The sequence below is a fragment of the Rattus rattus genome, chromosome 8 (genome assembly GCF_011064425.1).
Source record: "Rattus rattus isolate New Zealand chromosome 8, Rrattus_CSIRO_v1, whole genome shotgun sequence".
Taxonomy (NCBI): domain Eukaryota; kingdom Metazoa; phylum Chordata; class Mammalia; order Rodentia; family Muridae; genus Rattus; species Rattus rattus.
In genome coordinates, this window is record NC_046161.1 from 4,237,710 (window position 1) to 4,254,370 (window position 16,661).

Genomic DNA, 16,661 nt, shown 5'->3' on the forward strand with positions numbered 1-16,661 from the left:
GATGTTTTGTTTTGTTTTGTTTTGTTTTGTTTTGTTTTGTTTTGTTTTGTTTTTGGACAAGGTCTCATGTAACCTTGGCTGGCTTTAAATTTGTTGTATAACCGAGGATGATCTTAAGTTCCTGCTCTTCCTGCCTTCGTGTCCTGAGTACTGGGATTACAAGTTCATAGCACTGAGCACTCCACCAACTGGGCTACTCCACCGGCTTGCTGTTAGCTAAAACTGAGTCTGGTTAAAGCCCCACCTTGGAAATAGCGACAAGCTGCTAGGCACAAGCCTCTTCACCCGTCCCTCTTCTTTAAAGCGCCAGGTGTTGTTTTCTCGTTTGGAGCTGTGACCACGTCGCCGATGCTCATGCGGCGGCTGTTCCCCAGGGCCTCCTGTATGTGTGATATTTATCTAGTTTTCCAGTCCAGGCGGTGCAGCTGCTCTAGGCCACAGGTGAGCCTTTCCATCTGTGTTGCAAGGTCAGGCCACGGCAGGGCAGGTTGGGAGAAGCCAACTAGATGAGTCTCTGTAGATCTCAGATAACGAATTCTTGACATTTTAAAATATTTATATATATATTTTTTTTTCCTAGAAAGGGAAGGGCTTTTGCTGGTATGTTTGAGAGATTGTTGTGTTTGAAATAAAACGTTCTTCAGAAAGCTTGTTTTGTCAAGCAAGCCCATGTAGAGCCCTAGCGACGATCACATGTGTTTGCCCATCTTTTTGGCTCTAGAATTAATAGAGTTTTTAGGTCTATGTATTTCTAAGCCTGTAACTCACAGTCAATGTTACTTTAAATCCTTGTGTGGCAAAGATGCTAAGGCATAAGAAGCTGTACTTGGTGTTGATTACTTTTTTCCTCATCTCTTGCTTCCTCCCTGTCCCCTTCTGTCCACACAGATTTCTTACGATGCTTGGTTAAATCCAGGCTCCTATGATCTAAGTAAATCCATTGCCCCTAATTCAGCCAGGTAATTGAGATGGTGTGTTTGGAGGGTTCGTGAGTGGGTAATTTATGGAGTGTACTTAGACCAGTCTCAGCACATAGTAGGCACTCAAGTACTGTTTACTGAGTTGCATTATTTATGAAGAAACACATGCTGGGTTGTGATTAGTTGCAGAGTGGTCATCTAAAAACTGCTTCGGTAGAAAGGAGATGGAGCACACAGGAGAGTAGGAGTCACCACATACACAATAACCTGTGCGCTTGGGCGTGGCTCACTGAGTATAGCTTGTGTTTAGCAGGCACAAGACCCTGGGTTAAGTCACGGGAACACTCTCCTGTCTTCAAAACAAGCAGCAACAGCAGGGCAAACCCATTGGATCATGGTCTTTTGTGTTGTTGCTTATTTGTTGGTTTGGTTTTTTGAGATAGGATCTTGCTATGTACCCCAGCTTGGCTTTGAACTCATGGCAATTCCCTGTCTCAGTATTTTGAGTGATGGGATTATAGGAACCAGCTTTCACACCCAGCTGGGTGTATTAGAATCCTGAAATTATGCCAGGACATTAGCACTCTGGCCTCTGCCCACCTCTTCATCCCAACTAGTGCCACACTGTCTCTCTTGTTCTCCTGACTCTGACAACACTGACTTCTTTCATTTCCCTGACTGAGAGCTCTGGGGAAAAGACACTTCCTTTCTGTTTTTGCTCAGTGATGGAGCCCGACCACTTAAGATGTCTGGCCTAGAGGATGGGAGCAAGGCACAGACTTGAAGGACGAATTCAGGCTTGGTACTTGCTCTCTGACATGAGTCACACACGCCCTGCTTTGGCTGCTGCGATGTCTGTTTCTCTCTTTGGCCTGACTGTGCCACTTTTGTAGAGAAGCATCCCCTGGTACCCTCCTTTGAATTAGCTGTCCCTCATATGCCCCTCTACTACTGTGAACCAGTGAAGTAGAGCCTGGGATAAGAAGCTGAGGTTTCAGAAGGCCATACCATTCCCACTCAGAGCTCTCTCCCTTGTACCTATGGATCAAGATGTCAGATTTTAGCTACTGCTCCAGCGCCATGCCTGCGTGCTTGGTACCATGCACCCCATCCTGACGATCATGGACTGCAACTTCTGGAACTGTGAGTCCCCCCAAAACTCTTCTGTAAATTGTTTTGATCATGGTGTCTTTTCACACCTATAGAAAAGTAACCAAGACACCATCAATAGGCTAATTTTTAAAATCTGGGACTTCTATCTCTCAGTCACCATTACTTTCTTACCATCTGGCATGGGTGTCTAGCCAGCGCCTACATCCACAAGGTCAACATTACCCTTCTGCTTTTCCATCATTTTTCCAGTCTACCACATGCTTTACAGTTTGAGCCCCAAATGTAGGAGTTGTGGGGGCATGACCTGTGTTGCAAGACCATGTCTCAAAACCAAACAAAACATGTGTAGGGCCGGTGAGGTGGCTTAGCAGGTAAGGACTCCTGATGCTCTGATCACTAGATGTGTGCCATAAAACGAGTGTTCATACATGTCTACACTTGGACACAAATCAAAAATGCAACTTAAAGAAATGAGTAATAAGTAAGCATATAAAATAAACTATTTCTAGAATATTCAGTCTGTTCCCTTCTCTGGTCTTCTCCCACTCTGATCTAAAACAAGCCTCAGGTATTTCCCATGTGAAGGACTGACCTCTCATTCTCCATTTATTTCATTGCCATCTCTCTGCTCAGTGGAGCCTCATATACCTGCTAAAAGATCTTTTCAGTCTGTTTAAAATTCTGCAAAGGATCATAGAACTAAACTACTTGAAAACAGAAGCATGAGCTGAAGAGATGGTTCCATGGGCTGCTCTTCCAAAGGACCAGAGTTCAATTCCCAGCACCCCCATGGCATCTCCCTACTGTCTGTAACTCCAGTTCCAGGGTATATGATATCCTCTCACAGACATTCATGCAGGTAAAACACTGATGCACATGGAATGGATGAGCGATTAGAATAGAAGCATCCATGAAGATATAAAATGGTTGGGAAATAACCACACTGACAAGATCACTATTGTTAGACATTAAGTCCCGAGCCACCATGAGATGTTGCTCCGCTGATTTATATTGTCCAGTGAATATTAGATCCAAGTGTCAAAAAAAAAGGTGAGGACCAGTGGCTTGGTGGTTTGAAAAGACACTCAGCCCAGAGGCTAAATGGAAGGAAAACAGCACATAGAGAGCTAACACCTTTAGTCACTAGGGAAATGCCAATTAAAACAAATTGCATCATCACTCAGTTTACCATTGGTCCAACCTTCCATCATTTCTGAGCTGGACTACAAATATGCATTATCTCTCCTGTTTTTTGTTCTCAGTTTTTTCTTTTTTCCATTAATTAACGTATTTGCTTTACATCCCGATTGCTGCCCCACCTGTGTCACACAGTCGTTCCCCCATCCCCTTCTCCTCAGAGGGCATGGAGGCCGCCCCTCCCATCCCCCGCTGGCACATCAAGTCTCTGCAGGCCTAGCAGTATTCGCTCCCACTAAAGCCAGACAAGGGCGCTCAGTGAAGGGAGCAGGATGCACAGACAGGCAACAGCTTTAGGGACAGCCTCCACGCCAGTTGTTGGGGAACCCGCATGAAGATCAGCTGCACATCTGCTATATATATGTGGGGTTTGGGGGCTAGATATAGCCCTGGTATGTTCTTTGGTTGGTGGCTCAGTCTCTGAGAGTCCCCAAATGTCCAGAGTAGTTGACTCTGCCAGTCTTCCTGTGGAGTTCCTATCTCCTCTGGGGTCCTCTATCCTTCCCCCAACTCTTCCATAAGGTTTCCCGAGCTCCATCCAGTGTTTGGTGGAGGGCCTCTGCTCTGCTTCAGTTACTGGACGTTCCCTTAGGGGACAGTTATGCGAGGCTTCAGGGATTGATGCGTACCCTGGGGATGGGTCTCTAGCTGGGCCAGTTATTGGTTGGTTATTCCCTTAGTCTCAACTCCAACTCCATCTTTGTCCCTGCATTTCTTGTAGACAGGACAGATTTTGGGTGAAAGGTTTTGAGGGGTTGGTGTCCTTACCCCTTCACTGGGTTCCTGCCTGGATACATGAATGGCCGCTTCAGATTCCGTGATCTGTCATTTCCTAGAGATGCCCCCACCGGCTGTCAGCTGCTGATTTTCTTCTCCTTCCGTTGCGTGTGTGTGTGTGTGTGTGTGTGTGTGTGTGTGTGTGTGTGTGTGTGTGTAATGTACTCACATGTAGAGTCAGAGGACAACTTTGGAAATTGATTTCCGTTCTATTGAGTGAGTTCTAGGGATTGAACTCAGGTCAGGCTTGGTGGCAAGTGCCTTCGTCAGCTGAGCAGTGCTCCTCCCACCACCACCGTTGTAGCCCAGGCTCACCTTGAATTCTCAGCAATCTCAGTGCTGGGATTGTTTCTCTTCTATTTTTGTGTTTATTACAACAGTCTCCTTATCACAGCTATATGACTCTGTTAAAGGACCTTGTCAAATCTCTGGTTGAAATGTCTTACTAGACCATAGGCTTAAATGTAGTGCTAGGCAGTTAAAAAAAAAGATGTTGGGCTGGAGAGATGGCTCAGTGGTTAAGAGCACTGACTGCTCTTCCAGAGGTCCTGAGTTCAATTCCCAGCAACCACATGGTGGCTCACAACCATCTGTAATGAGATCTGGTGCCCCCTTCTGGTGTGTCTGAAAACAGCTACAGTGTCCTTATATTTAATAAATGAATAAATAAAAAAAAGATGTTTTTTCAAACATATTGATTAAATGTGAATAAATAATAGGTAACTGAGTCATAATATATTCAAATATACTAGACTTAGATGCAAAATCTAAAATTATAAAACTTCTGTAAAAAATGGGAGAAAATCTTTGAGTTAGCAAAAATTTCTTAGACAAGGCCCCAAACCATAAACCATATAAAAAGAAAGGTTGCTAATGAAAAGCTAACACTGTCCCTTGAGAAGACACTATCCAATGATTTATATTGAATGTTCTTGGCTGGCAGTCTCCTTCCCAACTGCTCCAAACCGGAAGCAGTAGAAAGTGTGCATGCTTGTCACATGTGTAGTATTTATGTAGAGGCCAGAGGTTGATCTTGAGTGTCTTCCTCAACTGTGCTTTTCCGTGTATATTTAGAGGCAGGATCTCTCATCTGAACCTAGAGCTTGCAAACCAGGCTAGTCCAGTGACTCAGCTTACTCTGCAGATCCCATATCTGCCTCTTCAGTTCTTGGATTAGGGGTAGGTCATCGCAGCCCCTTGATCTGTGTGGATCTGAACTCTAATTCTCACGCCTGCACCACAGTTTGCTCACTAAGACATACCCTTAGCCCTCTGCCTGCCTCATTCATTGGCTGGACCGGCTGGCCAGTGAACCCAGTCTGCTCTTGTTTGGATCTAGAATGTTCCTCAGGGGTCCATATGCTAAAAGTTGATTCACTAGCTTGGTGCAAGTGGGAAGTGAAAGAACCTTTAGAAGTAGTGCATGGTGGGAGGCCTTCCAATTATTGGGGCATATTCTCAAAGAAAACAGTGAGACCTAGCTCCCCTTTTCCTCCCTTTCACACCCTGGCCATGAGGTGTGCTGCTTAGTTGTGTGATGTTCCTGCTGTGCTGTGCTGCTCACCTGCCACCAAAGGCACAATACAATGTGTGTCTGTAGTCATGGTCTGACACCTGTGAGTCCCAGTAGGCTTCAAACTAACATGTAACATATCCCCAAACACAGGGAATGGTGAACCCTAAGAAGCTCAGGAATAAATACTTTGAAAAATTATTTATAGAAGGGATCTCATTTAGCATAAGTTGGCTTCAAACTCATTATGTGGCTGAAGATGATCTTGAACTGATGATCCTCCTGCCTCCTCCTACCTACTCCTCCTTAGTGCTGGGGCTCCAGGCATGTGCCATCATATCCAATTTTGCTTGGTGCTGGGGATAGAGCATAAGATCTTGTGCTTACTAGGTAAGCATTCTACTAACCAATACCCAGGCCAGGAATATACACCTTTAAATGATGAATGTGGGCTGGAGAGAGGTTTCTATGGCTGCCTACTTGCTGCTCTTGCACGGGACCCAGATTCAGTTTCCAGCTCCCACATGGTGGCTCACAACCAACTTCTACTCCAGTTCCAAGGGACCCAACACCCCTTTTTGGGGCTTTTGGGATAGTGTACTGTTGTTGGAATTCCCAACTCCAATAAGCCTATATAAAAATATACAACCCAGTTATTATAAGCTATAAGCCTAGATTGGGCAGATCTAACACTATACTAACTTATTCCCCAGCTGTAGTACCCCTTGCTACTTGTGGTTTCTCCTGGCAATGTGGTTTTGGTCCATTTCAGCTTCATCCTCCTCCTCTTCTTCAGTCCTCTCTCCTTCCCCTCTCATTCTCTTCTCTCTACCTGCCCCACTCTCAAACCTCCAGTTCCACCTTTCCCCTCTATTGCCCCATCATGGGCTCTAACTTTTCCTGACCAATTAAAAGGGAGAGAAGATTCACATGAGATCATCTGAATACACAATGGGGCTGCTTGGCAGAGCCAATCCCCCTTGAGGAAACAAAATTAGCATCAAAATACAAGCAATATCAAAACAACCTACAACAGTAGGCATCCATGTGGTACACAGACATTGCATCCAGCAAAACACTCATACATGTTTTACCAAATTGTATGTTGATTGCTTGCTACAGTAATTCACCCTGGTGAGCCGTAGAGTGCCAAAGGGGACTCTTAAAGGAGTCAACACATTGAAGATTTCATCTTCCTTATAACGCAACAGAAAAAGTAAATAAAAGAGCTTCAATTTAAACTTCAAAACTCCCAGGCTAACTCATTCCATTCTTGCAGTTTGCTTCTCGGGCATAAGCTCCGAGCCCAGCACCACCAGTAAACTGAGGTGATGGTTTGCTCACCAGACCACAGGAATGCCAAAGTCAAAAGAGCAGGACCTGATCTTCAGGAAGCTGAATGAACTCCAGATGAAAGGGTCCAGAAACAGACATTAGCATCATCACTAGAAAGTGAAACTAATGCAAAACCCGGAAACTTTTCTGCTTTCAAGTCTCTCTTAGCTTTTCAGAAGGTCTTTTGCTCTGGGTGCCTTCTGTAAGCACGTGGTTCCTTACTTCTAACACCTTTCTTCAAATGCTGATTCTGCCTGAGATTGTCTTGGTGCTCGAGATTTCTCTGCTGCCACCTCTTGTACTCTAGATTTTTCTCATCTTTTATTCTTTAACTGGATTATATCACTTTGGGTCCTCATCTTGGGTTTCTTCTGAGGACAGTGTCAATGTAGGACGTCACCTTGGGATTTCTTCTGAGGATCACTGACTCACTGGGATGCCACTTCCCTCAGATGACAAGCTCCAGAGATAAAGGCCATTGGCAAATGGCTGTCTTATGTTCTGGATCACTGACATCAGTTGAGTCCTATTGTGGGTCTTTAGGTAGACCCTTCTCTGAGGCATTGTGTGCACTGCTTCTCCATCATTTCAAATCAGTTAAGACCTCAGAACAGCTTGGGTGAGCTCTGAGATGCAGGATGAGGCACTAGACTGCTTGGTAGATAGACAGATGAGGAAGGGGCCATAGTTAGGTAATAAAGATGACAAATTTCCAAACAAGGGGAATGATCTCTGATGACAAAGACCTGTCATAATCTGGACTTTATTGTTTGAATAAATTGTCTAATTCAGAGTTGAGGGATCAGAGAGATGGCTTAGTGGTTAAGAGCACTGGCTATTCTTCCAGAGGGTCTGAGTTCAATTCCCAGCAACCACACGGTGGTTCACAGCCTTCTATAATGGAGTCCGATGTCTTCTTCTATCGTGTAGACATACAGGAAGACAGAACACTCATATACAATGGGAGTTTATAAGTTGCAGGCAGTTCTTGAAGTGACTGCAGATACATATGATTGCTTTCAACGCCAGGCACCTTTCCAAATTCATCAAGTGTGTGAACTGATGTCGGTACCCCAGAGAATCTAGTGTCTCTCTGCTTGGCATTCCGTTATCCATCTCAGATAAACAAAGCTAGAACATGAATGTGGGGTTGAGGGCACATTTTCAGCCAAAATGAACCAAAGATACAGAACAACATGGGGGAGATAGAGCAGTTTATAGTGGGAACATCCTAGAGCAAGGGATTTCCACAGAGGAAACTCCCTTGATGACCCAGAGAGATGGCTCAGCAGGTGAAGTGTCTGCTACATAAGTCTGAGTTCATTGCCTAGAGCTCACACAAAGGTGGAAGGAGAGGATGAACTCTACAGATTGTCCTTTGACCTCTACACCATTGCTAAGGAAAGAGTAGGACACACACACACACACACACACACACACACACACACACAGAGCATGCAAGAAAAGGAAAGAGAGAGACAGAGACAGAGATAGAGAGACAAAGAGAGATGAGACAGAGAGACAGAGATAGAGACAGAGATAGAGACAGAGATAGAAAGAGAGAGAGAGAGAGAGAGAGAGAGAGAGAGAGAGAGAGAGAGAGAGAGAGAGAGAGAGAGAGAAAAGCTCAGTATCTGGTGGGTACTTCCTTTGTTGGACAAAAAGATGAGTGCTGTCTCCCAGACAGCACCTTAGTCTTTGTACCTATAAAAGTCTTTTTTTAGAGAATTAAATGAAAAAGCTTCAGAAATGTTTAGAATGGTAAGCTAGTTTATGCTTTAAAATACTAACTATTACTATACTGCCACCATCATCATCAGTGTCACCTGACTCCATCATTCCTTGTGTGCAGTCAGTACCTCTTCCACCGCAGGTCCAGACAAGCAACTGGGCGGACTGTGAAATGGGAGTGTTTCTGTCCTGGCCAAGGATGTAAACAATGGTTGGGTGTGTACGTGTGGAGGTCAGGAGAGGGCATAGATGCCATGGAGCTGGAGGTACAGACTGTTGTGAGCCTATATAAGGGTTGAGGTGAGGACTAGCCGGAAACTGAGTGCTCCATCCCTGGAACCTGCATAGTTGACTCCTGTGACCTGCCCTCTGTCAGTGTGCGTGCTGTGGAAAGCTCTCTTTCTCCCCCTGCCTTCCTGGCCACTACCATAAAAGTGAAAATATGTAATAAAAATTTATTCCAAACTGCTTCATGTACCATCTTCTAATTGCCCTTTCTAGACAAATAAATAAATAAATAAATGAATGAATGAATGAATGAATGAATGAATAAAGTTATCATGCTTCCCTCAGGCCTTGACTCAGAGGTCTTTCTATTGGATCACAACAAATAATGACCTCAGATGTTCATTAAACTTCTGTCCCAGTAATAGTGCACAAAGAGAATCCTAGAGTGTATGATAAAACTTCTGCAAGTCTGGAACTATATAAGGATGAAGAAATTGTCGTATGAACTTGGATAGAGACCTTGGACTTCAGCTCCGTTTCAAAATGAACAATTGGGGCACCTCTCTCATCTCCTGGGAAGACTATGAAAACAATGCGCATTCAACAATTCTGTCCAGGATTCCAGGCTCATGGAGAGGTGGAATCCAAGGTTCTCTTTGCAGGGAGTGTAGATACTGCTATTAGCAGAATTCAGCCTGCCTGGCAACCCGAGCTTAATCCCTGCATGCAGGTAAGAATCCAGATGCACTGGTTGTATGCATCTTTGATCTCAGCCCTCCTATAGGGAGTGTCTTAGTTCGAGTTTCCATTGCTGGGAAGAGGTACCGTGTCTTATAAAAGACAACATTTAATTGGATCTGGCTTACAGGTTCAGAGCTTCAGTCCATTATCATCAAGGCAGGAAGCATGGCAGTGTCTAGGCAGTCATGGTATGGGAGGAGCCAAGAGTTCTTGATTGGAAAGCAGTCAGGAGAAGATTGGCTCCCATTGGCTAGGAGGAGGGTTTCTAATCCCACCCCTACAATGACACAATTCCTTCAAGGCCACACCTACTTCAACAAGGCCATACCTCCAAATAGTGCCACTCGTTGGGCCAAGCCTATTCAAACCACCGCAGGGAGACAGATGGGACAACCAGCTGGAAGCCTGCATGTAAGCTAGTCTGCTGAGAAGTAGCAGGGACAACAGGAGAGGTCCTGTCTCAATAGGTAGGAGGTGAACACCAGCTCTGAACTTTGAGTTTCATCATCAGATTTGCATAATTGCGTTCTCTCCCTTCCTTTCCCCTCTCATCTCTGTCTCTCATACACAGAAATAATAGCAATTTAAAAAATCTCCTGGGGAAAAAATAATTCCTTAGCAAAAGAAGTATAGGGTACAGGAGCAAGTAGAGAAATACACACGACTTTCTTCTTTCTTTACTTTTCTTCTTTCTTTTCCTTCTTCTTTCCCTCCTCCCCGACTTTCTATTGATTCTTTGTGAATTTCACATCACGCACCCCAATCCCATGCATCTCCCATTTCCTCATGTCTGCCCTTTGCCCCCAAATAACAACAAAAACTGCCTTGTCATGGAGGCTGCAGTGTGTCACATCCTTTGCCCGAATAGCTTTACTGGCAAATGTTCATTGTAATGACTCTTTAGTTCGAAGCCTCTGGGTTATGCTATACTATCAATACTGAATCCTCAGCGAGCTCTTTTGTCTCTATTTGAGTAATAAGCCAATTTCTTCATCCCATTCTTTCCCGTGTAATGGAGCCTGCAGCTTTGTGTCTGCAGGGCCAGCCCCTTCACCTGCTCCAGTAGTTCATAATTAGGATGGGACAGAGCCCTGGTTCTGGGCCTGGGCAGAAGCTGAGCTGGTGTGCCTGTCAAGGGAGAGCCCAGCTCTTCTGAGTGTTATGGCCATCAATGGGTGGGGCCACCTCAGTACAGTGCTTAGGCAGCATCCCAGCTCAGGGATATCCACATAGCCTTTGGTGGTAACATGGGCCTTGGACATCACCACAGTCCCTGGCTGTGAGACATAGGACCATGGTCCCAGACATGGCTCTCAGTGGCAGCTCATGCCAGGATGTCACCATGGCTTCAGGTGACAGGTGACTTTATGACCAATTTATTAGAAAAGAACGATTCAAAGTTTGTTCATTATTGCCTGCTTATTACCACTGCTTTTATTAACTAGATCTCAACTCTGAACTCACTGATTCTTGAAAGAGCTTTTACTGGGCACTGCTCAAGTTCTTACTCCTCTCTCCCTTCTGTAATACATGGAGGGCTCTGAAAGACCTAGGCTTGCTTCTCATGTCTGGTCCTTTGATGTCACCTCCTCTATTCTCTGACTACCACTAAGCTGGCTGGTTCTCTCAGTTCACTCAGATCTCTGTTCAATCTTTATATCTAGCCCTTTGGACTAAAAAAAGAATGTTTTGTCTTTTAACCAAAAACCTATAGTTTTTACTAGGTCTTCAAAGTATTAGTCTACTCTTGTTGTTTTACAGACACATGTTAACTAAAATATAGATTTCAACACAATGGGAATACTACTGTACATTCTCCTGAGAGCTAAAATTCACATAAGCTTCAGGGAATCAAAAAAGTTGTAGGATTTGGATCCACCTGCCACAGATCAAATAGACTCAAGATAAACATATCTGTCTGTTCTTAAAAATGGGATTTTCCCCTTGGTCTTGGATTCCTTACCTTCTTCATTTACTAGACAATTTTATCTTCTGCCCCGGTCTATGTTTGACTCAGCAGACTTCCACCTGGCTGACAGACTCCATCTAGGGCTCACCTGTGGAACTGCCCCATTGCTTAGCTGTTGACTAGCATTTCAGCCTTCTTGGACCTCTAGGACAGTATCCTAAAGCCATCACCGTCCCGCGTAATAGGTTGAAATGCTAAGCCAAAAAGGAAACCTAGACCCACACTGAAAAGGACTCCACTTTGTGATCCACCCCAATGGCTATGAAAGTAGATGGGACCCAATCCTGGATCCATCACTCTCATCTGAAGTAAATTCCCCTCCACCCCCGTAACATCAGAACTTGGACCATCAATGGATCGTCACACAACACCTGCAGGACCTGTTAAAAAATCAGAAGATAAGATTTTTGGTTGGGGGGGTGGGAAGATGGGGGGTAACGGGTGGGGGTGGGTGGGCAGGGGTGTGTGTGCAATATGTAGCGAAATAGAGGGCCCTAGGTTTAAATGGCGGATCTGCCAGGATTCGCCACTGGAGGATGTAACTTAGAATGGCTTACAAGTAAGATGGTAGTTTTGGCGCCCAGCGAATTGTGTTACCTGTTGATTCTAAACTGACTGTGTGGTGTTTTCTTTCACGCAGTGGTGGCGGGGGTGTGGTGCATTTCAGCCAGCCATTGAATTTGGATGTGTGGGGCTGGCGTGGTAGTGATGCCAAGGAAACTTGGTGAGTTGGGTGGAGAGATAAAAACACTGGGTTACAGTCTTCCAAGGGGAGACCAGGCCAGGCCCACTGGTGCCCTGAGGCAATAGCGTGGGTGCTTGGAGACCATGGAGGCAACACGGGGTCAGAGAGTATCCAGAGTTAGTGTGGGAGGTACATTTTTTATTACTTAACACTACACCTGAGTCTGAGCTCACTGTGGTTTTTGAGGTTTTAGCCTTTATAAACTGTCCCTGAGAAATGTCCAGATCACAGGGTTGAGTTGTTGCCTGTGGGGAGGGGGGCATTCAATAAATTGTGCCTGTTTAAGTGAGATCGGTGTTTGTGTGGTTTGTGAGGCTGACCCTTGGGCCCTGACAGACAAGGTCTTATTATGTAGCTTTGACTTGCCTAGAACTTCCTATGTAGACCAGGCTGGCCTCAAATTCACACAGACACACTTGCCTCTGTCTCCAGAGTGCTGGGTTAAGGCATGCAGCACCACACCTGGTCCTGTCATATATAATTTTATAAACCTTTCTGAAAGATCATATATGTTTTGGCTTTGCTTCAATTCTATCTATCTATCTATCTATCTATCTATCTATCTATCTATCTATCTATCTATCTATCTATCTATCTAATCTATCTATCTATCTAATCTATCTAATTAATCTATCTATCTAATCTATCTATCTATCTATCTATCTATCATCAGTTTTTTAAGAAAGGGCTTCACTGTGTAGTTTTGGCTGTACTGGAACTTGCTTTATAGACCAGGCTGGCCTTGAACTTGGAGCTCTGTTTACCTCTACCTCCCAAGTGCTGGGATTAAAGGTGTGTAACACTATGCCCAGGGGTTTCATTAGTTGAGGAAACAAATCTCTAATATAAATCTGGTTGTACAAGTAGATATTTCTAACAGAAAGAAAAAGTATTGAGTAGAGAAAAATTATCCAGCATACTTTAGTTTACCATCTGACCCCTTTTATTAACAAACATAGATTATTTTCGTGTCCGTGATTGTGTGTGAATGAGCCTGAGGAAGCTACGACCGCATCGCTCCCTTGGGTCTTGAGTTGGTAGCGAGTGCTGTGAGTCACCAAAACTGGGTGCTGGAGACTGAACCCCTCCTCTGAAAGAACAGTAAGCACTCTTCAATGCCAAAAGCCATCTCTCCAGCCCCTACTTTGAATTTTTTTCGTCAGTTTTTTGGAAGAACAATAAACCTTGAGTAAATGAGATGAACATGCAAGCTAGTAACTTAACCTCTTGGTAACATAAAAAGCAGAGATCCTGCAAAGTCTTAGACAAATAGCTTTATTATTTATGGGGATGTTATTAATAATAAGCTTCTTGTATACTTGTACAAAAATTTATTGGAACTTCAGAAAACAAAGATTCACTATTATACCTAATACATAATTTGAATAATAAAATATTCTTTTATTTTTAAATAGGGAAAATTTATACCCAGTAGCATGCTTATTGAAAACAATGAAATATTTCATTCATTAAAAATGTATGAAGAAAATACATAATAAAGTATAATTTGTAGCATAAATATAAGCTAGTAAGTTCATTTCCATTAAGTACATTATGATTTACTTTTATAACTATAAAAGTCTATTTTAAATCATTAATAAATGCAGAAATACAGAACTTATTTACAGGAATTCTCAAAAATAATGATTCCACTAAGCAGTGACTATCACAGCTCATCAATATTTTCTTTGCACAGTGGATCCAACATCAGGAGACAGACTGGCCCTGGGCTGGCTGCTCTGTAAGAGAGGTCAGAGGGTTCTCTTAACTGTCATGTCTGCAGATGTTCACAGGTCATTCTCCTTTTAGATCACAGCTTTTAAGAAGACTAAAACTCAAATCAAAATAGTACATACACAAATTTCAATGATGCTGCACACCACTCTTTATAGGGCATTGTATGGAAAGTAATGCATAATTTTCATATTTTACTATTGGTAATATGTGCTTTATAGGAATTTCCTTTGAGTGCGTGTGTGGCATGGTCGTGCGTGGGCAGATGTGCTTGTCTGCATGTGCACGTGCAGGCCGGAGGTAGGTTTTAGGCACTTTTTTCTCTCTCCAACTTAATTTACTATTATTACTTTTTTGAGACAGGGTCTTTTCTCACTGAACCTGAAGATCACCATTTTGGCTGACTGTTTCTGTGCCTAAGGGCTGACCCACAAACTACATATCATTTTTATGTGGGTGCTGGGATCTGAACTCAGGCCTTTACGCTGTGCAGCAGGACTTCACTACCGGGCCACTGAGCCACCTCTCCAGAGCCTTAAGAGTAGCTTTCAAAGGCCAGGTGTGGTGTGCACTGCTGTACTCTCAGCTCTTGGGAGTGAGAGGCAGGAGGACCAAGTGTTCATGGCTAGCTATGATGTCCGTCTCAAAAACCACCATCCAATGCAGAGAAACTTTTGGCTAGCTATTGTGTAAATGGTTAAGTGTAACCTTCTTCCTTCCTTGTTTGGTTTTTACAGAAATACTTGGAAGCCAGGTAAGATTCTGGGGATGTTTAACATATATTTTAGGCCGAAGAAATAACTTGCTTCTTAAAAATTCATTAAATTTTTTATTTTAAAACTAAATAAGATGCTCTAAAATGAAAATTCTAAGATTGGTAGGGGTTTTGCTTTGATAATTTACACCTAAGCAATTATAAGGCCTTGGTGGTCTCATGGTGACTCCGTTATATTGCGCAGTTCACCTGCTGCCTCAGGAGCTACCTTCTTTTCTCTAGCTGTGGTCCTATCAGAGTGACAGATGCACAGGGAGAACCAGAGTTGGTCAGACTGCAGAGGGGCCAACATGGAGAAAGCTTGGGCTGCAATAGGCTTCCCATGTGGAAGTTTGCAGTCATGTCCTGAAGAATAGTCGGAAAGAGGCAGGTAAGGTGGCAAGAACAATGGGAACCCCAAAGAGTTCCGGGATAGAAGACAAGTTCCCAGGGAGCAGTAGGGGGAAGCTGCAGAGACCAGAATGACTCTTTCTTGGCATTTACAAAAAAATTACAGTTTTGCCTGCTCTTGGGACGCTTCCTCCTACTGGGCTGCCTTGTCCAGCATTGGTGTGAGGGCCTTTGCCTTGTCTTATTGTATCTTCTTTTGTCGTGTTTGGTGGTTGTCTCTTGGAGGCCTCATCTTTTCTGAAGGGAGGCGGTGGGGGAATGGATCTAAGGGAGACAGGAGGTGGGAGGGAAGGAGCTGGGAGAAGTGGAGGGAGGGGAAAACTGTGGTCAGGATGTATTGTATGAGAAAATCATCTATTTTTAGTGAAAAAATATTAGCTACGTGGTAGTAGCTCATGCCTTTAGTTCCAGCATTCAGAGGCAGGTAGAGCTCTGAGTTCGAGGCCACCCTGGTCTACAGATAATGTTAGGTCTACACAGTGTAACCCTGTCTGGAAAAACAGAAAAAAAAAGCTACTAAAACAATGTTTGGTTCTAATGTAGTCAGATGGTTACCCAGTTAGTGGATTGAACCCATCCATCATGATAGAACCATTGTTCATAGGTCACTGCAACTAGGCTTGGGTAAATGCTAACTAACAACTTAAGCATCTGTGTCACGGATTTGATTTTTTACGTCATTAACTGACATTTTTCCATGGAGCCAGATGTCCTTTGAGGAAAAAAAAGTACTTAAAATGTGAATTAAACAATGTCTCATAATAAATCAACCAAAATAAAGATACTTAGAAATTTCAAATTTTGGATCCATTAAATTTTTACTAGGAAGGAAAAAAATCACTGAAAATATTATCAAATTAGGTACAAAATTTTAGGAAAAACACAAGCTAGTACGGAACAAGCAATTGCCAACAGGGCTGTTCCAGAGCTGTGCCTAGGGTGCACAGTGAGGCAGTGGCAGCCTCCTCTCCTCACTGCTGCTTATTGTAGGCCTGGCTCAGAACGAGCACAGGGGCAACGGACACATGAGGCCGTATAGAGAAATATAGACTTTGCACAACTTTATTCCTGCCTATCAAGATTTCAGAACCGAGGGCACTCAATTTTAGCCTTCCCTCAAAAAGCCTCCAATGGATCTTACACGTGAAAAAGATTTATTTATTGCATTCTATGTGACTGAGTGTTTTACCTGGACACATGTATGTGCACTCATGTTCTTGTGCGGTCAGAAGAGGGCATCTGATCCCCAAGAACTAAAGTTACTGATGATTGTGAACCACCATGTAGGTGCTAGGAGTCCAACTTCACTCTTGTGCAAAAAGAAGTCGCCCTGACTGCTGAGCTATGTGTCCAGCCGCCTCCCACGATTTCTATTCCTATTAATGCCCACATAGACCAACCACAAAAGAACTTAGGAAATGCTTACCAGAATTGGTATTAACTGCAAAGTATTTTTGATGGAAGGGTTTTTACGAATTGCTTCTTGTACATCT

General features: G+C 43.7%; 1 protein-coding gene across 6 annotated transcripts in view; it reads right to left on the reverse strand.

The window, feature by feature from the left end:
* Positions 1–1,892: 1,892 nt before the first annotated feature.
* Positions 1,893–16,661, reverse strand: part of Cep126 (centrosomal protein 126) — a 60,140-nt gene continuing 45,371 nt past the window's right edge. For 2 of the 6 annotated variants that reach the window (XM_032909586.1, XM_032909592.1), the window contains one exon: positions 13,522–15,463. In XM_032909586.1, the coding sequence (XP_032765477.1) occupies positions 15,258–15,463 (206 nt within the window). In that variant the 3' untranslated portion in view covers positions 13,522–15,257. Of the gene's footprint in view, positions 2,120–13,521; positions 15,464–16,594; positions 16,660–16,661 lie in introns of those variants that run through there. The other 4 variants (XM_032909589.1, XM_032909587.1, XM_032909590.1 and 1 more) reach the window with 4 other exon arrangements.